The sequence below is a fragment of the Heterodontus francisci genome, chromosome 7 (genome assembly GCF_036365525.1).
Source record: "Heterodontus francisci isolate sHetFra1 chromosome 7, sHetFra1.hap1, whole genome shotgun sequence".
Classification (NCBI taxonomy): domain Eukaryota; kingdom Metazoa; phylum Chordata; class Chondrichthyes; order Heterodontiformes; family Heterodontidae; genus Heterodontus; species Heterodontus francisci.
This window is the reverse complement of record NC_090377.1, coordinates 80430145-80457283: the sequence shown is the minus strand read 5'-3', so window position 1 is coordinate 80457283 and position 27139 is coordinate 80430145. Positions and strand designations below refer to the sequence as shown.

The following is a 27139-nucleotide window of genomic DNA, read 5'->3' as shown; positions in this document are numbered from 1 at the left end:
CACCACATGCAGATCCTACCTCTAAGCTACCCACTAAAAGAACTTGCAGTGTCAGGATCTGAGCTGGTGCCTGACAGTGTGAGATCGGGTGATGGTGTTTCTTCCTCATAACTATCTTCCTGCTCTTCCATCCCTTGCTCTTCTAGCACTATCTGGTGGGGTTCTTAGTATCTGAAAGGAGAAAGGCATGAGGCTAGGGTTATGGTAAGGAGAGATGGGGATAGCAAGAGATGCATGCTTACACCATCTGCAGCTTGTAAATCATTAGAGACTGAGGGGTGAGAGAGAAATGGGATGTGAGAAGGTGGATTAGGTAGCTGCATATCATCATCTTAAATGGTTTCAACCCCGCTGTTGGCTGTGGCCCCAGTTATGGTTGCTGCAACAATGGAGAGCACCATCTTCTCCATGGGGGTAATTACATATATCCATGCCTGACCCCTCACGATTCGGTTCTGCTGTCTCCAGTTATGCACCACCCAGTTGTGCAAAATAAACGAACTGTTGTCATTGAGTGAGATGCAATGTGTTTGGATGATGCGGCTACCAAGATTGAATAACTGGTAGTGTGTGCAAGCAGTGCGATGTGAGTGTGAAGATTACAGCAGTGCTAGGTGTGTGAGGGCGAGATGAAGCTATCTACTCCCATTGCATGCTTACAGTTTGCCTGGTGGGGCTTCTGGGTATCCTGGTGGATACAGATCATCTCTCCTCCTGTCCACCTCCTGCACCAAGGTTTCCAGTGCTGCAGCTGAGAACTGTGGAGCATGCTGTTTGCCTGTTGTACCATTCATTAGTATTCCTCCTCAGAATGCCTTTCCTTGCCACTTCCAGCACATGCTTCAGCCAGAATGCACTTCCCCTTTAAGAGACGTAGGCTGGCTTTAAGTAGTGCAGGTTGGATTTATGTGGTGGTAGCTCCGCACGAATGTAGGGCTTTCTGCTGAGGCATGCAGCCACTCAACAGTGCATTTATTGTTGAGCTGCACACAGCCATCATGCAAATAAGCAGGCTGCATCTAAAGGAATGTGTATGGGCTAATTGAGCATTGTGATCCCCAATCCCGTATTTGGGGGCTATCAAATGTTGCCTACAATTTCTTTATCTGCCGTTTTTGAAAGAGCCTGTGATGCTTTCAGTCTTTTTCAGGAACTGTAAATGCCAACTTCTCATGGAGCATCAAATGTCCATGTATCCATAGGTGGCAGCAATGGGACTACTTTGTATCAAAACCAATGTGTGACCAACACTCATGCATTTATGTAATATATACTAGAAATTTAGAGAAAACAGAAAAAAAATTACATTACTTTAGAAATTAAAGTACAGACATGAGCATTGGAAAATACCCAATTTTGTCCATTGTTATTTTTTAACCAATTTTGTGATCTAAAGCAAAGCAAAACCTAATATAGTTAATTATAATTGCAAAATATGTATATGTCTTTCTAAATGATAATTTAAGATGATTCCAAGGAAGCTTTAAAAATTCTGAAAGACAATTCCTTCTAAATGTTGGTGTGTGAGAGTTTTCAAATGCTGAAATTTGCAAGGTCATAAGGATGATTTGCTTTTTGTGGAAGTGGTATAGATTACTGATGCTTGTCTATTTTTATTATGTGTATATTCTGAATAAAATTAGCACACTCTCAGTACCTTTATTGGATGTGGAGATATATCAGCAGCTGTCTCTGTGTGTTTAGTTTCAGAGCCATTGGAATTCAGGAGATGATTGGCTACATTCAACAGAGAGTAGATCATCTGACCGGACAATGCTTTGCTCATAAGGAGCTGGCTTTAAAGAAACAGCAACTGATTACTTCCTTTGATGATCATTTTGAAAAGGTATAAAAAAAAACTAATCCAAAAATAAAGTATACCTTTTCAGTAAAACCATTTCCTTAATTTTGTTAGGAAACTGCATTGAAGAACTTTGCATATTATTCAAATTGTGTAATTATTAATTTATGCATTTAATAAAATGAAGTGAGTTACACTTCGATATAATTTCATTTCATTTGCAAAACAAACCCCAAGCATATAGTGCAAACTTTAGTGGTTTACATTTTGTAAATATTTTATAGCTATTCTCATTAACATTTAAAAGACCATAGCATTGACCATTTTAAAACTATTGTTCATTTCCCCTCAATTGAAGGTGTCACTGGATAGGCTGATTCTGGCTTTTACAAAATTTATCTAAACTTGACAGGTAGATCATTGGAAATGGAGACACACACACAGCATTCTTACCCACTTCCTGCTCAATGGGCTACAAATAAGAAGGTCACTTGCTGATCTTTAACACTCCAATTGTTACTGATCTCTTTACAAATATTTATTATTAAACAGGAAACAATGTATAAGTAATCAAGTGACCTTTGTATCAGTAGCCCACCCAATATGACGATGACATGAGTACGAATTGTTTGCCATTATAATGGGGTATCTGGCCTGCTCGTCTTTGACTTCAAATAGTTTTATAATCATACCTAACCTCATCTGTCACCAAACTACTGAAAATTACAACCATTGTCAACTTTTGTAAATTCAAAGGAGGCTAAACATCTGACACAATTTACACCTGTCCTGAACCTATATAAATGCAGAAAATGTGCGTTGTATGCTCATTTGGAGGGGCGGGGCTATACTGATGTATGGTGGAGGATCTGAATGAAGGTTTTGAAGAACTGGCATAACAGATCGCCAAAATCTTTCTGTATTTGACTTATGCCCTTTCTTACAATACGCCAGAATTTCCCTGATCTTTTGCACTGGGATCAGCATCATGCTAAAGTTAGTTTGGCATGTTAGTTTTACCAGTATCCTGTACTTCTCTCAAAATTGATTAGCCAGACTTTAACCACTTTAATTTTATTACCTAAAACAGTCAATGCCATTCAAATTTATAGTAAAACTCAGTGATCAGTTTGGCTTAATTGGCAGCCTTCTCACTTCTGAATCAGAATCATTAAACAGCACCAAAAACAGATTAAACACTTACACATAATATTTCTTTTTTGGTATCTTGCTGTGTGAAAAATGACTGCCACATTTCCCTACATGTAACTGTCAAGCCACTTCAGACTCGTTAATTAGCTATGAAGCACTTCAGTGTGTTTGAGAGATATGATAACGGTTTGTAGAAATACAAGTCTTTTTAATTAAAAATAGATTTACTGTTTTATTACCCCTATCTTGCTTTTCCTGTCATCATTTACCTTTTCTATACATTTTCTTCATTTTTAAATATTTGTTAAAGAATATAAATAAAAAGAAAATAGATGAACATTTAGGCACCTCAAAAATGTTTTTTTATTAACCAGCTATGGTAAAGTTCTGGCAATCATGTAGTGACATCTTTTCAAAGGTGCCATGCTTAGCTGTTAGGTATTGCAGGATTGGGCTTGGCATTGACAGCCCACATAGTTGAAAATTGTGTTGACATGATCTAACACAAACATGAAGAAAAATTTCTTGAGCAAGGTATTTGAGGTAATTGAGCATGCATCCCTACCCCAGCAAGACTCTACGTCTTCAGAAGAGGATGGAAGAAGATTGGAGTAAAGAAGCACGTTTAATAATTATAAAGTTGCAGTTCCTTGTTGCATTTATTTTCTTGGGTTCAGCATCCCAAGCTACATTTTTTCAGTGAGCCTTTATGGTCTATGTATGTCTTATAGAGTGTTCTCACTTGTCAAGATATCCAGATAATTTAATAGCATGCCAATGGATTGAGCAGTTACTGGTTTACTGATATTATGTGCCTTACTATAATCTTCCGTCACTTCAGAAAAAAACCCACTAGATTGAAATTTAGACTACAAGTGTCACAAATTTATTAAGCACTAAAGAGTAAGTTAACAGAAGGGTAGCACAACATAACTTTGATCATAGCTATTCTTTCTTTGGCCTCCTTGTCTTGAGAGACAATGGGTAAGCGCCTGGAGGTGGTCAGTGGTTTGTGAAGCAGTGCCTGGAGTGGCTATAAAGGCCAATTCTAGAGTGACAGACTCTTCCACAGGCGCTGCAGATAAAATTGGTTGTCGGGGCTGTTACACGGTTGGCTCTCTCCTTGCGCTTCTGTCTTTTTGCCTGCCAACAGCTAAGTCTCTTCGACTCGCCAGTCTTTAGCCCCGCCTTTATGGCTGTCTGCCAGCTCTGGCGATCACTGGTAACTGATTCCCATGACTTGTGGTCAATGTCACAGGACTTCATGTCGCGTTTGCAGATGTCTTTAAAGCATGGACGACCGGTGGGTCTGATACCAGTGACGAGCTCGCTGAACAATGTGTCCTTGGGGATCCTGGCATCTTCCATGCAGCTCACATGGCTAAGCCATCTCAAGCGCCACTGGCTCAGTAGGGTGTATATGCTGGCGATGTTGGCTGCCTTGAGGACTTCTGCGTTGTAGATACGGTCCTGCCACCTGATGCCAAGGATTCTCCAGAGGCAGCGAAGATGGAATGAATTGAGACGTCGCTCTTGGCTGACATACGTTTTCCAGGCCTCGCTGCCATAGAGCAAGGTACTGAGGACACAGGCTTGATACACACAGAATTTTGTGTTCCGTGTCAGTGCGCCATTTTCCCACACTCTCTTGGCCAGTCTGGACATAGCAGCGGACGCCTTTCCCATGCGCTTGTTGATTTCTGCATCGAGGGACAGGTTACTGGTGATAGTTGAGCCTAGGTAGGTGAACTCTTGAACCACTTCCAGAACGTGGTCGGCAATATTGATGGATGGAGCATTTCTGACATCCTGTCCCATGATGTTCGTTTTCTTGAGGCTGATGGTTAGGCCAAATTCGTTGCAGGCAGCCACAATCCTGTCGATGTGTCTCTGCAGTCACTCTTCTGTGTGGGATGTCAATGCAGCAACGTCAGCAAAAAGGAGTTCCCTGATGAGGACCTTCTGTACTTTGGTCTTCGCTCTTAGACGGGCAAGGTTGAACAACCTGCCATCTGATCTTGTGTGGAGGAAAATTCCTTCTTCTGAGGACTTGAATGCATGTGAGAGCAGCAGGGAGAAGAAGATCCCAAACAGTGTAGGTGCGAGAACACAGCCCTGTTTCATGCCACTCAGGCACACACGAACAGCCAACAAAATTGCAACTCAGTGATGCCATTGATTCTCTAGCCAGTGGAAAAGCCCCCGGGAAGACGGCATTACCCCTGAAATAATCAAGAGTGCCAAGCCTGCTATACTTTCAGCACTCCATGATCTGCTTTGCCTGTGCTGGGGTGAGGGAGCAGTACCACAGGACATGCGCGATGCCAATATCATCACCCTCTATAAGAACAAGGGTGACCGCGGTGACTGCAACAACTACCGTGGAATCTCCCTGCTCAGTATAGTGGGGACAGTCTTCGCTCAAGTTGTTTTAAACAGGCTCCAGAAGCTGGCTGAGCGTGTCTACCCAGAGACACGGTGTGGCTTTCGAGAGATCCACCGTTGACATGCTGTTCTCCCTTCGCCAGCTAAAGGAGAAATGCCACGAACAACAGATGCCCCTCTACGTTGCTTTCATAGATCTCACCAAAGCCTTTGACCTCGTCAGCAGACGTGGTCTCTTCAGACTACTAGCAAAGATTGGATATCCACCAAAGCTACTAAGCATCATCACCTCATTCCATGACAATATTATCATAGTAATTAAACTTAACTATATCTTCACTGAACTATATATTCTTATGAGGTGGTTATTTTTTCACTGTCCATGGCCAGAATAAAACTCTCCCAAAGTTTCAGACAGACTTCCTAATTTGAACCAGCTAAGCTGAAAAATACTTTCAAGAAAACAACTAGGATCAAACAACTATAAATAACTGGGTGTCGAATTCAAATCAGACCTGCCAATCAAAGACAAGTTTAAATAAATCCTGCAAGATGTTTGTATTTGAACTGAATGGCTTTGCCTTTCCGCCAGACATCAGGTTGCAACAAAATAATTAGGCCTCAATATTAATGTGAGCATGGGAATGGTAGGGTGGTAGTAAGCAAGGGATACACAGCATCACGTGATGGAGGAACATGGCCTATTTTAAGGGCCAGGCACCATTTAAAGAAAACAGCAGCCCACCCACATAGTGCAATTTCCTGGCACCTATTTAAAGGGCCAGTGAGGAAATCATTTGGAGGCAAAAGTTTTATTTATATAGTTTGAGCAAAAGTAGGAAGTGAGAAATGATTGGAAGAAGAGGAAAGGGGCAGCCCCCTAATTCTCAGACGTGTTTCTGGATGTTCTGCTGGGTGCAATCAGAGCCAGGAAGGAGGTACTGTGTCCCATCATTGAAAAGAAGAAACCTGCTACCATCACCAAGAAGGCTAGGCTGGAGGTGGCAAAGGTGGTGAGCAACAGGAATGTGACCCTGAGATCCTGGATTCAGTGCTGCAATCAATTGAATGAACGGACCAGGCCAGGAAAGGTGAGCATAAGGCTATATCCACCTACAGCGCATCCCCTCTCACTTTGTCTTGTCAGTCCTACTCCATGCATACCACTCCACCTCCCCACATCACTCTCATCTGGACCAATCCAACTTACTAACCTTCCTGTCGCCCTTAGTCCCTTGATATAGCACCTTTTGTTTCCTCCCTCCACCACTGCCAGTAATCAGAATCCTCATCTCATCTGACCTCAAGTCACCTCTAATCGCTGTCACTACTCATCCTGAAATGGCACCATTCCTACGATTCTCAAAGGTGTGATACCCACACACTTTATGCATGTGACTAATTCTCACCTTCACCATTTGCACTGCATTCTAGGCACAGGAGTAGGCCATTCAGCCCCTCCAGCCTGTTCCACCATTTAATTAGATCATGGCTGATCTGTACCTTGATTCCATCTACCTGCCTTGGTTTTGCAACCCTAAAACCTTTGCTTAACAAAAATCTACAGATGTCTGTTTTGAAATTTTCAATTATGCCCAGCCTCAACAGATTTTGGGGAAGAATAGGTACCAAATTTCCACTACTTTTGGTGTGACGAAGTGCTTCTGAAATCACCCCTGAATGGCATAGCTCTACTTTTAAGTTCATGCCTTGTTGCTTGGACTCTATTGGATGTGCATGTTCCTCAGAGCCACTCATTGGCCTGATGTGCCACCCTTGCAGAAGAGAGTGCAGAATGCTAGGAAGAGAGCCAGGACTGGTGGAGGACTATAGGAAATAGTTGAAGTTTCCTCAGCAGAGGTGGAGGCACTGGAGGTAAGTGTCGTCTCAAACTCCCTCAGTATTAGAGATGGTGAGGCTGGCCGTCCAGCGGAGAAGGGTGATAGCATTAATCTTTTCAATCCATATTTCTCTCAAAGCAACTTCGCCTTCACTGGACCTTAGCACATTGAAAATTCTGATGGTGTTTCATGTGCAGATCAATATTCCATCAATTGCCATCAGTTAATATCTCTCTCCGCTCTCCTGAGTTATCACACAAAGACCATGAGCCCCTGATTGGAAAGGATGAAGACTCCTCAAAGGAGGTAATGCCTGCTGAGGATATATCATCATGGGAAACAGGTGTTGCAGACACTACGCAAAAGCTAGCAGCTCCATTGGGCCTCATGGACAGGCAGATTGGACTGTGCTTGGTGACTCACATAGCACAAGTGAGCAGGTGCAGAGAATGGTGGAAGGGACAGCTGATGTCATTATGCCCCAGAGGGCAGGATGCTCTCTAAGTTCTGCTGAACAGGAAAGTGATAGAGAACCCTTCGGACCAGCACTGTAAAGGAGAATGTTGGAGACACAGCAGTAACTGCGGGAGATATTGGCGGACCTGCCAGGCACACTGTCCACAGTGCAGAAAGCATGGAGGAGTCCAACTCTAGCACTTTTGGGATGATGTCACAGGACTTCAGGACTTTCTTACTTTGCAATCCAGCATAGAGTGTGTGACCAGCTTGAAGAAAATTGTAGCTGGTCACTTAAATTTAATTGCTGACAGTTGTTGTGTCCTGCACGTAGGCTCAGACAGCAGCTCTGCCGACTCTGGGCCCGAATCTCATGTCTGGGTTTGACAAGGTCATAGACAGACGAGATCAGGGCTTCCAAGGTGTCAGTGATTTCCTGCACTCTCCTTTCCTGAAGACAAGTAGGATTGATGTCCTGCTGCCCCAGAGGAGGAGAAATGTTGGAGCAGACCATCTGCACACCTCATCCATTGCTACCCCCTCATTCAATACCTGACATGCTAAACTTTCATTCCAGCTTGGTCAGACTGCCCCTGAATAAGTGTAGCAGGAGCAGTAAGCGGCAGGGCCCTCATGGGCTCTTAAACCCGGAGGACATCTGCCACAAACTCCTCAGATGTGCAGCAGCCTTCCACCATCTCTGCTGGAGCCACCAGGGCAGCGCCACGTAGAAGTGGCAAAAATAGAAAGAGAAAAGCTTCATAGATCACAGAGGGTTAACAGATGCATGTCTCATTTTTGGTTTTGATCCTTTGATTTGTAGTGCTCAGAAGTTGGGGGATATTGGACCAATGCATTGAAGGTCACAGGACAGCTTGTGTGAGGGGATATGGTTGTCAGGGTGATAATTGTCCAGTTGACATTGGTCAAACTGAACCTGCCTGCAATTAAAGCTTCCCTTGTCATGCACAGCAATAAGTTCCGCTGGCCATCCATTCAGGCCCCCATCTTCTCCATCTTTGCTGCATTATGTTGTGTAGGTTGCAGCACGCAACAATTATCTGTGACACCCTGACTGGCGCATATTGTAGGTAGCCTCCAGACCTGTCAATACACCTTAGCGTTAAACTCAGTATTCCTATAGCTTGCTCAATAACATATCATGTGACGGTGTACTTTTCCTGTTGTTGAGTGATGGGCTTCCTCAGTGGTGCCATAAACCACCATTGAAAGGGGTATCCCTTGTCCCCAAATAACCATCCTTTCAGGTAGAAACATTGTGGGAATATTTGACTGCTGCAGTGTGAAGGAATCATGGCAGTTCCCAAATAATTGTGTGCTGACCTGCATGAACCACTTTCTTTGGTTGCAGATGAGCGAAGCATTGATGGAGTCAAAGCCCTTGCTGGCCGGGTGTGCTCAGATTGCCATATGTGTGCAATCTATGGAAAGCTGCACCTGTGGGAAGTCTGCCAGAAATATAAACTCCAATGCTTGCTCTATCTAACTGTCTTCATGCAGAAAGGTTTTATGTCTGTTTGCCCTTAAATCTAATCCACCCGTGACCTGCCTGTGAGACGCTGACTGTGAACACCCTTGATATGTCACCTATTGCAGCCTGGAAGGAGAAGGAAGCAAGAAATTCAGGTTGTGGTTAATTTAATTGCCACTGACTTGGCCTAGCTGCCAGAAGGCCGCCTCCTAGGATGCTGCAGAAGCAGACACCTCCCATGACATCCAGAGACTCCTAAAGCACTGTTCTACTGAGAGGTCACGGATACTGAGCCTCTGCCCATACACTCTATTGAGTGGGTATAACTTCTGCCATCTAACTGGCACTGTTCTCCTTAGAGAAGGTTGAGTGGAGATTTAATAGAGCTGTTCAAAATCAAGAGGGGTCTGGACAGAGTAGATGGGAAGAAACTGTTCCCATTGGTGGAAAGGTCGAGAACCAGAGGACACCAATTTAAAGTGATTGGCAAAAGAACCAAAGATGAGATGAGAAAAAAACTTTTCTACGCAGTGAGTGGTTAGGATCTGGAATGCACTGCCTGAGAGTGGAGGCAGATTTAATTGTAACTTTCAAAAGGGAATTGGATAATTATCTGAAGAGAAAAGATTTGCAGGTCTATGGGGAAAAGGTGGGGGTGTGGGACTAGCTGAGTTGCTCTTGCAGAGAGCAGCACAGACATGACAAGCCGAAAGGCCTCCTTCTGTTCTGTAGCCATTCTATGATTCTAACTTTAGTCATTTAATGTGTCTAATATAGAATCCATTAAAAATGCTTTCAAAGAAGTAGAAATTGGAGTGCAATATCACAATAAAACACCAGCAAAGTTACTTTTTTTCCTGTTGCTCTTAAAATTCTGGGACAGAAATGAAGAAGCCAATAGCAAGTTATCTTCGATCACCTTAGACAAAAATGCGTCATTTTATTCATATTTCAGTATTTTGATATAAAATTTACATCCTCTAATCTTCAGTTAAACAGTATTTCTTCTGCCCTTAAAAAGTTTTTATGCTATTTGGAAAGAACCTCCATCAAAACCTTACACACTTGTATAAAGTATTTATTGGACCGCATTTCACGATTGGCAGTGAAGCGACAGTGCACACCACTGATTAATTCAAACTGAAGTGCCCACGTACTTAATACAATGGTGAGGACAAGAATTTCATCTGGAAGACAGGAGAATTTCTAGGCCCCACTTTAGTTCTGTAGGATTCTCTAATGCAGGTGTAAAGAACAGATCACGTGGTGCAGTGAATAAAAGCAGAGAATTTGTCAAAACTAAGCTGCTGCAGTACCTATCGTAATAGAATCATTGTAAAAAGTCATTGGAACAAAAGATTGGCAGACAAATTGCAGGACAATCATTTTTAAAAGTCATACATTTATACATTTTTAAAAGTCAGATAAATATCAGAATCATGTTAAAAAGTCAGTTAAGTTTAATAATTTAAAAAGTCAGATAAATTATGTTATCAGCATGTTAAAAAGTCATTTGAATTAAATCATTTTCAAAAATGTCAGATTCAGAATTCCTCTCATAGCCATTTTAAAAATTGAAATGCCTTCCACTACATGTGTCCTCATTGACCCAGATGTAATTCTTCACAAACTAACTCTCGAGCCTCTTTCCGCCTGGGAACACCAGCCCTAAAATGTTGTGGTGAGAAAACTTTGTTATCAGTGAGCAATAACCCCAAATTCTCATCAGTACCATTTCTTCCCTGTTAATCTTGATGTCAATGAGTTAAAGGGAGAAATCTCCGGAGCAGCACAGAATGGTCCAACATAACTTTGAAAAATTCCACGCCATAGTGCACACAAGCTCCTGAAGTTGCTGGCCCCCTCATTGGTGTAATAACGGCAGTCGCTGACAGCTTCATAGTCATTAGGACAGCAAAATACGGGCCTCTGTTATTTTCCTGGTATACAATAATTCACTCTATAGATAATGAAAGTGGTTTGATTTTGTCTGATTGTAATTATACAAGAATTGTGGTTCAACATGATGCATAGTAAGCAAGGGAATTAAAGTACATTTCCAGGCAACCAGTATATATCCAACAGTCAGATGGCTAATGTTCCCCATCTTCCTATTACAGTATCATTTCTGAACCAGAAGTAAATGATTCTTTATATTTGTATATTTTTCTAATTCAGCTTTCTGATTCTTCCCTTCAAAACTGTGTGGGAAATCAGTCTGCAGATTTTGTATTGCATCTGAAAAACTTCAGGCAAAATGCTCAGAAAGTGACATTCCAAAAAAATCATATATTTTACTGCTAAATGAATACTACTTATTTCCATGGGCCATGACAGAACAAGTAAGGGCAGTTGATCATGCTATTGACAGGATCACAATAATGTGTGATCCCACAATTGCCACAACAAAAAGGACAAATGAGAGACACTATTTAGCTATCTATTTTATCTTTCATATTAACCCCAATTCTAAAGTTTTTATTACTACTGCTGTATTCTATAAAAGTTATATTTGTTGATCATACTTTGCTTAAGGAAGTGCTGCTAGACATCTGTCCATGTTTGCTTTTTACTAGTACAAATAACAAAAGTTTATTAGTCAGCTGTGGATTACAGGACACTTCTGTGAAATTGCACAGTGGCAAGTTTGCAAAATTTTCCTTGACCACATTAATTGAATTGTAGATAAACAGCATACTTGTTTGATGCAATGGGGCACCACCTAACATAATTTGGAAGCAGTAAGTGTGTCAATATGTCACTAGAGAATGTTCATTGCTGCAAGGACCTGGCAGAAAACTTACATGATTTAACAAAATAAGAAAAATGGCAAGTTAAGGAGGTTAATGCATTTCATCATGATGGGACAAACTGGAGATGAAGGAAACCTGTAGTTGTTAAAGATGAATGCAAAAATGTATTCACACATAGAGAAATGTTAGAAAGTGTGTAACAAGTAGTACAAAATAGATTATGCTAATTAAATTATAGAAACCATGATAGCAAAGAGGGTGCACAAAAGGAAGAACCTTAAATTAGTCAAATCACCTTGTCCCAGCTCAGTTTCCTTGGTGATAGTACAAGTATTCATAAGGGAGGGATTTAGAGACCTCACAGACTTCATAAATGCACAGTGTTTTGTGCTCAAATAGATCAACGGGTATTACAGAAACATAGAAAAATAGGAGCAGGAGTAGGCCATTCAGCCCTTCGAGCCTGCACCGCCATTCGATACGATCATGGCTGATCATCCAAACTCAGTACCCTGTTCCCGCCTTCTCCCCGTATATAGAAACATAAATGAAGCGAAGACTCCAGCAGTGGCCCATGTGGTGTATCACAGGAGGAATCAGTTGACATCATCATCGAGCTCTGTACAAATGACACTTGACACCACTTCTAAAAGCATTGAGCCCACAACAATTCAAGGGCAGAGGATCTAGGCACTGATAGATGGCTATTATGGCTACTTGTTGATTCACATAACAGGCTTTCCATATCTCATGATGCTGGTCATTTGGCTATGCAAATATCCAACTGTGTGATTGACTATTGATATTTCTTCAATTGTGAATCATGCAGTAGTAGGGTGCAGGACAAATCAACAAACAGAAGTCCATGGCATAAAAGGGTATAATGCAACAACAAAACAGTGGAAGATTATTAAAAATACTACATACATGGCAGCACATTTTTGCCATTTTCACCTTGTCTCGCTTGTCATTGTACAGAAAAGAAAGCCTCAGTTGTCCAAAAATAAACTGAAAATATGCAACTCCTTAGGAAATATAGTGGTAAAGCAAATCAAAAGTTAAACATATTCTTCTCAAGGGCAATTAGGGATGGGCAATAAATGCTGACTTTGCCAGTCATACTCACATCCATGAATGAATTAAAATAAAATAGTAAGTAAGAGAGGCCAATTACAGAACTCATTGGAAATACTGGGTAATGGAAACTTACATGCATGTCTCCCTGTCTGCAGTAACTATTTTGCTGCTACTGATGCTAGTAAATGCTAAAGCTTAGGTTGCTGGGTGCATAGCACTTGAGGGCTTCAATTATCACCTTAGTGGAGAGGCTAACTCCTGACTTGTCCCTTGTAGCTGCTTGATACTGGTAGTGCAGTGCAGATAGTAGACTGTTCCTGTACGTCTTCTTTGGCCAATATTCCTGAATTACCTCTGTCCTCCCAAGCCTTAATGAGAGTCATGCATTGTTGCTGTGACATCTCCAGATATCTGACTCCATTGTTTGCCAGCTATAGTAGTGCCTGCTGTGAATCATGCACTTTCTGTGTTTTCAGGTCACACTCTCCTCTTTGTCGCTTCACTGCAAGATGCAATAAATCCACAAAAAATGCGTTGGACACGTTATAATAAGTGCTGCTATAATTCAGTGAATATTTTGCTTAAATTACCCACTTAAATGAAATTGGAGAAGTTTATATTAACAGCTGAGAAAATGAAGTAAATATATATGAATATTCTTTGAAAAGTTATGGTGGGAAGTGAATTAAAAATAAATACTTGTTAAAATGGAAAGAGATGAATTGAAAAGAATTTGCAGTTTAAAGTTAAATCCGCCATATCAGTGTATCCAACGTCTGTGACAGAAGTGAAGCATTTTTCCAGTTTTAACTTGGTAGTGAGTTCCTTAGTTACGATGAATAAAGTATTTAAAAGCTATCTGCATTCAGATCATATCCCTTGCCGAACTTGATACAAATATTGCAAAAATGTGTTTGAATTTCTTTGAGGTTACAGTTTGGAAGGAACAGTCAAACAAAAATATTCAAATGAAAACTTAGTGTATGATTTCCTCTGTTATGTTGATGATTGATTATTTTTGAATTTAGGTGATGGGTATCTGGAGAATGAGTGTGGACTGTTCAAATCTTTGGTTCAGTTCAAACTTTCCAATAGATGGGTCAGGTCAGTTAGCTCCCAAACATGGTATTATTATAAGAAAAGAACAACTGGGTATATAAATATTAAAATAACAGTCTGGCAAGCAGATGAGAAAGATTTATTTTCATTTCAAGGATTTAACATTGTTCTAAATATGAGCTTTTAAAAATTTATTAATTCACTTGTTCATTGTTCAATAGATGTAGTTGATAGCTGAAGTCTGAGGAAAAGTCTGCAATGCTGTGCTGCCTTTCAAAGATATGAGAAGAGTCATAGGAACATAAGAAATAGGAGCAGGAATCGACCATTCTCCCCCTCAAGCATGCTCCCCCATTCAATGCAATCATGGCTGATCTTCTGCCTCAACTCCACTTTCCCGCCCACTCCCCATATCCCTTGATTCTTTGAGAGATTAAAAATCTGTTGATCTCAGTCTAGAACTCAACTATAGAGTATCCACAACCCTCTGGGGTAGACAATTCTGAAGATTCGCAACCCTCTGAATGAAGAAATTTCTCCTCATCTCAGGCCTAAATGAACGACCCCTTATCCTGAGGCTGTGCCAATGTGTTCTAGATTCCCCAGCCAGGGGAAACAATGGCTGGAATTTTATCAGCCCCTTGGCAACAGTCTGGGAGGCGGGAAGGCTGGCAAAATGGGAAAGCGTTGGGCGGCATGCCTGACATCTTCCTGCTGCCATGTAATTTTTCCAGCGGTGGGAAAGCTGGCAGACATGCTGCCCACCAGGAGCCCAATCGAGCTACTTAAGAGGCCAATGAAGGGCCTCTTCCTGCCTCCATGGGCTTTTTGCCAGCAGCAGGGGGTCCACCGCCATGTGGGGAGACTGTTCAGTGCAACTTGGCAGGCTCCAGGGAAGGCCTCTTTTGTGGAACTCCATGGCCCACGGAGGGGCCCCTGGTGCAATCGTCGACCCGTGGCCACAGCGCCACCTGCCCTCAGCAACCCCACCATCCCCCCAATCGCCAGGGACAGCCTGCCTGGCCCAAATGTCCCCAGCCCTCACTTTCGTGCCTTCGAGGGTGCACGGCCATTGATGCAGCCTCATCCTGCAGGTGCAGCCCCAGCAATTGCCACCACGAACAGGGGTACTGCTGAGCTGGCGGTCCTCTGGTTGAACCGGCAGCTCTTGGGGGTGGGCCGCCATCCTTAATAGCGGCGGCGGCCCCAGCAACGGCCACTTAATTGGCCACTACAAGGAATATGCCTGTCCAGATCCCACAGCCAGCTGAAGCGAGCATGCCTCCTGCTTTTGGCCCTGGCATGGGACTTCAGACACCATCATAAAATTCAGCCCAACCGCTCGGTGTCAAGCCCCTTCAGAATCTTATATGTTTCAGTAACTTCTAAATTCTTCTAAACTGCACTGGGTATAGACCCTACCTGGTCAACCTTTCCTTCTTCAGATAACCCCTTCATCCCCAGAATCTCTCAACATCAGCAGTTAAAAGTTTAAAAAAATTCTGCTTTTCTATTCTTACTACTAAAGTGAATAACCTCACATTTCCCCACATTATACTATCTGTCACCTGATTGCCGACTCGCATCTCTTTGCAGCCTCTTTGTGTCCTTCTCAAAGCTTACATTCCCATTTAATTTTGTATTCTCAGCAAACCTAGATATATTACTCCCATTCTCCTCTTCTAAATCATTAATATAGGTTGTAAATAGCTGAGGCCACATCATTGATCCTTGAGGCACTCCATTAGTTACATCCTGCCAACTTGAAAATACCCCATTTATCCCTACTCTCTGCTTTCTGTTTGTTAACCAATCCTCTGTCCATGCTAATATATTACCCCCAACTCCATAAGCTCTTATGTTACATATGAACCTTTTGAGTGACAGCTTATCGAATGCCTTTTGGAAATCCAACTATATTACATCTACTGTTTCCCCTATATTCACCCTACTAGTTACATTCTCAAAAAACTCTAAGGCCGGGATTTTGTGTGGCTCCCTGAGGTGGAGTCATTTGGGGGGCGGGGGGAGGGGGGTTCATGGAGTATCGTGACGGGTGGTGGGGGAGGCAGAGGGCCCGTCACCTCCCCATTTCCAAGCAATCTTCCCAGGGGAGTGGGACAGGCCAACGATGGCCTTACCGCCCAGAGGCCAAATGAGGCCCTTAAGTGGCCTATTAACGGCCAATTAAGGGCCTCTTCCTGCCGCCACTGGGATTTCACAAGCGGCGGGGTGGGGTCCTCTGCCGCACGGGGAGGACACCTTTTAACATGAGGTGCCCTCCCTGCAGGTTTGGTGGGGGGGGGGGGTCACTTCTTTATGGGCAATCTGTGGCCCATGACCCCCCCACCAGGAAACACTTTAACCCCCGCGACACCCCTCGCCCTGGACTGCATGACCGCCCCCAGCCCCTCCTTGCCAGGGCCTTCCAGACTTGCCCTGGTGACCCCACCTCTGGTCCTACCTGCCTACCTACCTCTGGTCCAGGGTTCCAGCAAGGGCCTGGGTCCAAGGCCTCTGCAGTACCGGTGGCGCTGCCGATATCGCTGAGCTGCCGACCCTCTGACTAGCCAGCAGCTCTTGGAGGGAGGATCCCTGTCTTTAAAGGGACGGGGATCCCGGCTTGTAAAGCTTAGAAGTTAAAAGACTGGAGGATCACTCTGGGAGGGAGGGTGCGAAAAGGCCAAGGCAGGGTTCCTCCCACCTTTTCAGCCCGGCGCCAGGAGCCCCGACTCCAGCACAAAATCCAGCCCGAATGAATGTTTTAAACATAATCCCCTTTTCAAAGGGGCACAGGATAAATCCAATACTAAAATATTTTGCTGTTCATTTATTGGGTGTGTTACCAAAACTTAACTTAATTATCAGGAAAAGTGAAGTTACTTTTGAGGATTTGAGGAGCTGAGAACTCAGCTCTGAGAGTGATCTAAAGAGAAATGCTGAAGTATCCAGGATAAGGATGGAAAAGACTCAAAACTCAAACAGTGGCGTCCAAGTCTTGAATATTTAACATTCTAATGCTAAATATTATAAAGATACAATTCACTTGTAGTACAAATTGAACAATTTAATTTTACTTTAATTTGCTTTCATTAAAATTCTTTTTTACTACAAGTAGGTTTAATTCAGTGGGGGTGGGGCTGAATTCTCCTCTGTGGTCCTACCTGTAATCTGACAATTTACTGCACTGCCATGACTGAGATTTGCTTAATCTAACCCTTACTGGGGCCACCATTGGCTGCTGTTTACCAGCCTCATACAGATGTCAATAGTGGGGGCATGGGTCCGTACTTGATTTCCTTCTCATCTGTCCCTCTTATTGCCTGTCCCCAGGACTGGTGGTAAATGCCCTAAGTTTACCCATAGGATGGAAAGGGCCTTTTAACTGCCTCCTCTCATTCCAAGTCGGGCCCAGGGCTCACCTGATGAAAGCATTGTTCTCGCCAAAGCCTTCATTCAAAGGCCTCCTGTCAACTTTGAGTGTTTTTTGGTCTTTCAAGGTCCTTTCCCATCGCTTCTTGTACTGCATTGGTGCTCCAGCTGTCGGACAAGATTTTCTGCTGTTGCACTGCAGGCTGTTTCTTACCGGCAGGGTTCTCGCTGGCAGCTTGGTGTGCATACAGAATGAACTCCAACCCTGGGAAATGGGTTGGGGTTAGGTTGGATCCAGGTTGTGGGTGGACATGCTGCCCCGGCTACCAGATGCACTGCAGCAACTCGCCAAGGCGTCTTCGACAGCACCTCCCAAATCCGTGACCTCTACCACCTAGAAGGACAAGGACAGCAGGCGCATGGGAACACCATCACCTGCAAGCTCCTCTCCAAGTCACACACCATCCTGACATGGAAATAGATTGTCATTCCTTTATAGTCTCAGTCAAAATCCTGGAACTCCCCACCTAACAGCACTATGGGTGTACAGACTGCAACAGTTCAAGCAAACGGCTCACCACCACCTTCTCCAGGGCAATTAGGGATGGGGAATAAATACTAGTCTTGCCAGGATCATCCATATCCCTTGAATGAATAAAAAAAATGAACTCTACCCCCAGAGGAGAATTCCTTCCCCAAAGTGTCCCTGTCGATGCCATTTATATAGATTTCACTTTATCATGTTCAGTGAATTGAGGCATCAATCCATTAAAAGCAGTGATTTAATTGATTAAAAATTATTTATTTGTTCTGATATGCATCAGCTATATAATATATGTTTGTCATTAATAGTACATGAAGATCTCTCCCAGCATGAGTCCAGCGTGTAGTCTTATGATCGTTCCCATAGACTTGCATTTTGAATGCCATCCTGTTGGAGGGTTAATGCAAGTCAACAATCTTTACTTGATGCTGCCTTTGTTTGATGAAAGGATGTAGAAAAATAATATGACAGTTTGGTTGATTGTCATGGACAATGATATGAGATGATAAATTTCAATCAACTTATGCTGTTTTATGCATGCCCAAAAACACTTTTGCCCAGTCAATTGAACAAAATGCCTGAACAGATACAAGTTATCAAAACTCTACATTTTTTTTAACGTTAGCAAATTTGGAAAAGCAAATGGTAATGGGGTAAGAAATTAATGTTAGGTTGATACCTTCCTGGTTGTTGAGGAGCTGGTTAATCTGTGGATGCAATTTGAAATGATCACTTGAGAGATGATTTGCTATTTGATCATCTTCAGCCAAATCAAATGGAATTGGTACTCTGACGTATTATTACACATTTTGAAAGAGAAATTGCCAAGCTTCCCACCCAAGTACTAGGTGTTGCTGAAATACATTTTAATAAAAAGTTTAGAAGTTTGAAGAAGTTAATCGCAACATTAAACCTTCCCATCACTGTGCTGCATCTGATCATTTTAAAAGCAAAAGAAAAGTGGAACACAGAAAGACGGTCGAGCTCATCAAGCCTACTTCTTCCACAGACCTTGTCTAATTTTTCTTTCACAAACTCTAACTCATTTAATTGATCATCTGAAAAAAAAACTACAAAATTCCTTGCTGAACCCAAGCAAAAAAAGCCTCCACAATATTTAAATGCTCTTACATCTTAAGCATGGGCAGTTACATAAATGGCCCATTTGGAGATTGACTTTTGTTCGGGTCCTAACTTAGTAGTTGTAATGACTAAATGGACTATCAGCTCCTGCCAAAGGAGGAACTTCTTGACACCATGCATCAAATGAATGGTTTCATGAATGACAGTTCTACAACCAAGAAAGTTGTCAACTGTACTGGAGTCAGTCATTTGTAACTGTGATAACAACTTTAAAAAATTGAGCTCTTGAAATCTCCAGGGAAATATTTCATGTGTTACTCCATTTCTGTGAGGGAACTATTCTGGAAGGTTGTTAGAGGTTTTAAAGAAATGATACTAAATAGCTGGGCACAAGAAAAAAAAGTAAATCAGAGATTCTTTCAACAGAGAGAAACCATGGTAGCAGCCGGTGTTGGAAACTGAGCATTCTGTTTTAGGTTGCCAAAGTAAATAGATACTATTTTTTATAAAGCACATTATTAGTCTGAAACTATTGCTTGAATAGAGCAGTTAGATGGCACAAGAAAATGGACTTTAAACATAAAATAAGAGCAATCAGAAAGTTGAGTAATGCTGACAGCAGTTAACTAAGTAAAATAATACATTCAAATAACAGAAACAGCTAAACAGAACTATAAGAAGCAAATAGATTAATTCAGCATAAATAATACTTGTATGATATATTCCACCTGTTCCCATCATTATCAGTGACTGCTTTACATTTGTCAAGTAAACTATGTTGCATAAAGTAAATCACTATTTCAGGTTGTTTTTATGGACAGATTTGCAGAAACCAAATTTGACTATAAATGTGCCGTTTCTCAAGGTCTCAGGGTGTCTACAGGTCTGTAGATCACAACTTTCCACTTTGTTGGAGCCAGGTTCCTCTCTCTCTGAATCTGAAGACATTCTGAACAAATATCTGGAATTGTCTGATCAATCTAAGGTAATATATATTTACAAATTTTTGTTTTGTAAAGCTGTATGTGTGTGCTAGGGGAGGTTTATTGCTTTTTCTACTTAAAACGATATATGTATTGGTGTTTTAATGTAAAATAATTGTACAGTGCAATGTCGAACTAGATCCTAATGGTAACACAGTACTGTTACAGACCACATTGCTGATCCATCACAGTCACAGATAGATCACAGTACAACTTTTGAAAATATTATCCCTATTTCAAATCAACAGGCACTTGGAGAGGTTTGAGTTAATTAGGGAGAGCCAGCACGAATTTGTGAAAAGCAGATCGTGCTTGATGATTCCAATTGATTTTCTTTTAATGAAGTAACAAAAGATTGGTGAAGGGAAAGCAATGGATTTTACCTATATGGATTTTAAGAAAGCCTTTGGCAAAGTGCCACATAAAAGGCTGGTTCACAAAATTGAGGCTCATGGAATAGGAGTGTCACTGTCAACTTGGATAAAAAAATTGGCTTAAGGACAGAAAACAATGATTTGTTATAAATAGTTGTTTTTCAGACTGGAGGATGGTAGACAGTTGTGTTCCCCAAGGTTCAGTGCTAGGACCACTGCTATTTTTTGATATATATATATAAATGACTTGGACATTGGAATACTGAGTAAAATTTCAAAATTTGACGATGATACCAAACTTGGACGTGTGGCAGACAGTGAGGATGATACCAATTGACTGCAACAGGATAGGCTAGCAGAATGGGCAGACAAGTGGCAGATGGAATTTATTGCAGAGAAATCTGAGGTGATGTGTTTTGGTAGAAGGGATAGGGAGAGGCAATAGAGCCTAAATCGAACCGTTCTAAAGAGTCTACAGGGACAGAGGGACCTAGGGGTTCGTGTACATAGATCTTTGAAGGTGGCAGGACATATTGAGAGAGTAGTTAGCAAAGCATATGGGATCTTGGGCTTCATAAATAGTGGTATTGAATGCCAAAGCAGGGAAATTTGCTGAACTTTTATAAAGCTCTGGTTAGGCCACAATTGGAGTATTACATCCAGTTCTGGTTACCACACTTTAGGAAGGATGTGAGGGTCCTTGAGAGGGTGCAGAGGAGATTTACCAGAATGGTTCCAAGGATGTGGGATTTTACCTGCAAGGTTAGGTTGGAGAAGCTATGTTTGTTCTCCTTGGAGCAAAGATGATTGAGGGGAGATTTGATAGAGGTGTACAAGATTCTGACAGGTTTAGATAAGGTAGACAAAGAAAACTGTTCTTATTGGCTGATGGTATAAGGACTAAGGAACACAGATTTAAGGTTTTGGGATGTAGGGGGTATGTGAGGAAGAACTTTTTACGCAGCGAGTTATAATGACCTGGAACTCCCTACCTGTGAGGGTAGTGGAAGCAGAGATGATGAATGGTTTCAAAAGGAAATTGAATGGGCACTTAAGGAAAATAAATTTGCAGGGCTACAGGGATAGTACTGGGGAATGGGACTGATTGGATTGTTCTACAGAGAGCTGGCATGGACTTGATGGGCTGAATTACCTCCTCCTATACCGTTATGACTCTTTGGCTGGAACTTTACGTCCCTCATGTGTGCACACTGGGGACAGGGGGCGTAAAATTAAGTGGGAGGCGGGGGCGCCATTCCCATCGCCTTCCCACACCCACTGCAATTTTACAAGCGGCAGGAAAGGTGACAAACGGCCCACGTGTTCCAGACCAATTTAGGCCCTTAAGTGGTCAATTACCTGCCACTTAAGGGCCTCCTGCCACCGCTGGTATTTTACCAGCAGCTACCAGGAAGCTTAGCACCTGAGGAGGCCGCCCGGTAATAGCAGGCAGCCTCCATGCAGGCCTGAGAGGGGCCCTACTGTTAGGGCACCCTGTGCTCCATGGAGGGCAACCCCAGTGGCACAAGCTGCCCCTGCTGAAGCACCTCCCTCCATCCTCCCACCCAACCCATCACCCCCACCCTGCTTCGCTGGGGCCCAGCCGATTGTCCCCAGTGACGCCCCACACACTTACCTCAATTCCGGGGCCACCTCCATTGCTGCTGCTCTCGCTGGGTGTAGTCCCAGCAGAGGCCACTGCTCCCACTGTCGCTGCTGGGACTGAAGAGCTGCCGGCCTGCTGATTGGCTGGCAGCTCTTGGAGGCGGAACCTCCTGCCCTAGAAGGGCAGAAGTGTCGCCCGCAGCCAATTGAGGGCCTGGATCAAGTAAAATGGTGTGGCTTGAAGGCCCAGCAGAGGCGGGCTCATCCCCGATTTTCTGGCAGATGGACATAAATTTCCGGTCTATGACATTATGTCTTAAGGATGGTATTAATTTACTATTTAGCAAATATGTAATCTCTGCTTATATATTTTTTTTTAAATATTGTTGAGGAAGTTTATTCTGCTGGAAAGCATAGCTTTGTTAGGCAAGGGGCTGAATTTCATTAATGCGCCACACATTGCGGCAGCGTGCTTTGAAGTTGGCGGCCTTCCAACACGGAAGCAGCACCGCTGAGCCCCTGCGATATTTCACGCGGGAGCTCATTTAAATGGAGGGAGCGGAGCGGCCGCTCCGTCCCTGGCAATGGCGTCCGGCGCCATTTTTAAAGGGCTTCAAGCCCTTAGCATTAATTTGAAATTTTAAAGGTTTAACATTGCACATTTTATTGAAAATAAAATATGAAAGGCTGGAGGCTCTTTCCCAACCCCCATAATGGTTGTTTTATGGGCTAATATTAATAAAATCAATTTCACTCCCAACCCGATCTTCCCCCCCAACCTCTTTACATTTGCCCTTTAAGCCCTTCCCACCATCCCCACAGCCAATAAGAATTGTTTTTCCCGCTCCCCACTCTCACACTGATAATTGCAATCCTCCCTGCTCCCCACCGGTGTTTCGCCTCGGAACTCCAAACCGAGTGCCGAAGGCACGTGAGTTGCAGCTGATGGCCGTAAAACGGCATGGGATGGCCTTCGGGACCAGGTAAGTGAATTAGTATATTTAAATGAATTTAAATATTTAAATGAAGGCCCCTGCCAGCTGCACTGAGGTCCTGCCGCTGCTGGTAAAATGCAGCGGGGCCTTCTCGGTGTCAGGGGTCGAGGCAGGCCTCTCCCAGCAGAATTTTACAGACCCCACCCCACAACCCCCGATGCGTGGGGCTGGTAAAATTCAGCCTCCGATTACTTTTTCCTTGGCATTCAGGAGGACTTCAAATCAGGAATCTGTGCAGAGTCTAAGAACTTTCTTTGAAAACACATTCTTGCCAGGCTCTTTTCGTAGGGGCAGTGTTGGAGATGCTGCAGTCATTTGAATAGTGGAGTACAATTCGCAATGCCCTGGTGACTAGTGTGGATCTGCAGAACTTGCTCCAAATAACATATACCTAATGCCCACTTGGCAGTCATTTTTTTATGGGTCGGGCAGTTTCAGATTTGATCCAAAGTTGATCTTTAGTTGTGACCCCAGTTAAAACTAATCGAGCCACTTTGTCATAAAGGGTGCTCCTCACTATCACTATTGTCACCAAAAGAGCGAGAGAGAAGGAGACCTGAAATAATGATTCCTATTGTTCTTTGAAATTTGACCTTTTATTTGATCTTTGGAAATATTTTTATAATTTTGTTTTACAAGGGAGCACTTTAGACAAAAGCGACTCCTCGAGCTATTTTTCTTTTTTCATAGACAGTAGATTTTTTTTAGCAAATCTGCACTCTGAATTGAAATGCTTTCTTTGGTTTTGTTTCATTTTTGACAGTGCACCAAATTTTTTTTCAATTGCATAGAAATATTTTTAGTTATAAACGGCATTAGGAGCCTGTAGCAATTATATAATCAGGAATAAATGAGTGACTAGGCAAATAAAGGTTGATCCTTTGTTAGGGTATATCTAAGACAGAGTCAAATACAATAAAGAAAGATAATGAGAAAAGGAAGACTGCCGCCAAAACTAAAGCACAATATTGTGGATGTTGGAAATCTGAAATAAAAACAGAAAATGCTGGAACCACTCAGCAGGACAGACATCTGTGGAAAGAAAACAGAGTTAACTTTTAAAGTTGATCAAAATTTATCAGAGTCAAATAACTTAAGGTGCAAGGAAGCTTCTCTGAGAGCATATGAACTTTAAGTCATTAGTACATAGGTAAAATACTGTGGATGCTGGAAAAAAAATTTTTATTCATTCATGGGATGTGGGTGTTGCTGGCCAGGATTTATTGCCCGTCCCTAATTGCCCTTGAGAAGGTGGTGGTGAGCTGCCTTCTTGAACTGCTGCAGTCCATGTGGGGTAGATACACCGAAAGTGCTGTTAGGAAGGGAGTTCCAGGATTTTGACCCAGCGACAGAAAAGGAACGGTGATATAGTTCCAGGTCAGGATGGTGTGTGACTTGGAGAGGAACTTGGAGGTGGTAATGATCCCATGCATTTGCTGCCCTTGTCCTTCGAGGTGGTAGAGGTCGCGGGTTTGGAAGGTGCTGTCTAAGGTTCCTTGGTGCATTGCTGCAGTGCATCTTGTAGATGGTACACACTGCTGCCACTGTGCGTCTGTGGTGGAGGGAGTGAATGTTTGTAGATGAGGTGCCAATCAAGCGGGCTGCTTTGTACTGGATGGTGTCAAGCTTCTTGAGTGTTGTTGGAGCTGCGCCCATCCAGGCAAGTGGAGAGTATTCCATCACACTCCTGACTTGTGCCTTGTAGATGGTAGACAGGCTTTGGGGAGTCAGGAGGTGAGTTACTCGCCTCAGGATTCCTAGCCTCTGACCTGCTCTTGTAGCCATAGTATTGTTATGGCTACTCCAGTTCAGTTTCTGGTCAATGGTAGCCCTTAGGATGTTGATAGTGGGGCATTCAGCGATGGTAATGCCATTGAATGTCAAGGGGAGATGGTTAGATTCTCTCTTGTTGGAGATGGTCATAGCCTGGCACTTGTGTGGCACGTATGTTACTTGCCACTTATCAGCCCAAGCCTGGATGTTGTCCAAGTCTTGCTGCATTTCTACACGGACTGCTTCAGTATCTGAGGAGTCACGAATGGTGCTGAACATTGTGCAATCATCAGCGAACATCCCCACTTCTGTCTTTATGATTGAAGGAAGTTCACTGATGAAGCAGCTGAAGATAGTTGGGCCTAGGACACTACCCTGAGGAACTCCTGCAGTGATGTCCTGGAGCTCAGATAATTGACCTCCAACAACCGCAACCATCGTCCTTTGTGCTAGGTATGACTCCAACCAGCGGAGGGTTTTCCCCCTGATTCCCATTGACCTCAGTTTTGCTAGGGCTCCTTGATGCCATACTCGGTCAAATGCTGCCTTGATGTCAAGGGCAGTCACTCTCACCTCACCTCTTGAGTTCAGCTCTTTTGTCCATGTTTGAACCAAGGCTGTAATGAGGTCAGGAGCTGAGTGGCCCTGGCGGAACCCAAACTGAAATAAAAATAAAAACTGCTGGGAATACTGTGCAGGTCTGGCAGCTTTGATGGAGAGAGAAACAGTTAATATTTCAGGCCAATGACCTTTCATAGAAATGGAAAAAATTTGTGATCTAACAGGTTTTAAGCAAGTACAAAAGGGATGATTAGCACCAGGAAAGGGTGTGGTAATGGAACAAGTGAAGAAACAAAAGTTGTGTCTAGAGGAGGTATAAATGCGAAAGTAGAATCATTACCAGTAGCTCCGTTCAGTTCACAAGCGTCACTGTGAGCTTCCAGTCACCTGTCATTTTAATTCTCCACTCCACTCCCATCTTGACCAATCTGTCATTGGCCTCTTACACTGTTCTAATGAAGCTCAACGAAAGCCTGAGAAACAGTACCTCATTTTTCAATTGGGTACTTTACAGCCTTCCGGACTCAACAATGAGTTGAACAATTACAGATGATAACCTTTATCTCCATTCTATTTTGTGTTGTATGAGTTTGTTTTTGGATGGCAGCTGTTGGTAATGATTCTGTTCTTGCCATTTACACCCCGTCTAGACACAACTTTTGTTTCTTTACTTGGCCCATTACTGCCCCCTTTTGCCTTGCACCGTCATCCCTTTTGTCATTTGTTCTCTCCTGTCTTTCACTCTCACAGGCCTTCCCTTTTGTTCTTTCTTCCCCTCCCCCCTTTTCCTACCTCTATACTTGCTTTAGATCTGTTACATCTCTAACCTAAAAAGTCATCAACCTGAAATGTAACTATGTTTCTCTCTCCACAGATGCTGCCAGACATGCTAAGTGTTTCCAGTATTTCCTGTTTTTATTTCTGCCTTTAGAACATTGTTGCTTTTCTGTTTGACAATAGAACACATCTTACTGCAGTGCTATTACATATGTTTCAGGAGGTAGAGAATGAATTAAAGCACATTACAGACATCATCAAACAGGCAGAAATGTTTGAAGTCTCAGAAGTAAAGACATTTTCTGAAAAGTTTGTTATCATGAATGCAGAATGGAAAACATTGTGTCGAAACCTGAATGCACATGTTGAACACTTGCAATCTTACACCATCTTTCTGAATCAAGCTGAAGAGGTAATTTTTATTATTTATCTCACTGAAATATGTATTTTTTTAGTATTGTGCAGAACTCAAAATGCATTTGTTGATTATGATCTTAAGTTAACAAATGCTTTCTAGTTCTGAAATTAGCAAAACGTTATGCTTACATTGCTCTACAATCTTCAAAATCATTAAAGACATTCACAGTATGTAGTATTGCCCACACCTCTGGCGATATGTTCATACAATCTAATTTATAACAACAAAAAGATCATTTTATTGATCAATTTGACAAAAGTTCATCAGGGCATAGATTGTGTGAGCTAATTGAAAGATAGTTTACTTATTTTGGATATTAGGAAAAGTTCTTAAAATGGACTTCTGTGTTTGACAGAGCCGTGTTTTTCTACAAGACAAATGCAACTTGTAAAACATAGAAACTATGTTGAATAAATAAAGTGGTGACAGATTATTACATTTATCATAGTTGGCATGTAACTGACATCCACAATGCAGAAAAACAATATGGTCAATTGGGTACTTATTTTTGTAGATTTATTTGAATACTCAATTAATGTTATTGCACTACATATTTTGTCATGCATGCATTGAACCGAGTACTGTTAATGAAGGCATTTTCTTTGCTTTGTACCATTGCCATTATCCACTATTCAAAT

At 42.5% G+C, this 27139-nt stretch overlaps 1 protein-coding gene across 1 annotated transcript in view; it reads left to right on the top strand.

Moving 5' to 3' along the window:
• The window catches only part of ccdc141 (coiled-coil domain containing 141), a 217649-nt gene that overhangs the window by 109504 nt on the left and 81006 nt on the right, over positions 1 to 27139 (top strand). Inside the window, exons 9-11 of the mRNA XM_068035521.1 lie at positions 1711 to 1846; positions 19881 to 20000; positions 26304 to 26495. Coding sequence (XP_067891622.1) covers positions 1711 to 1846; positions 19881 to 20000; positions 26304 to 26495 — 448 coding nt within the window. The remainder of the gene's footprint in view (positions 1 to 1710; positions 1847 to 19880; positions 20001 to 26303; positions 26496 to 27139) is intronic.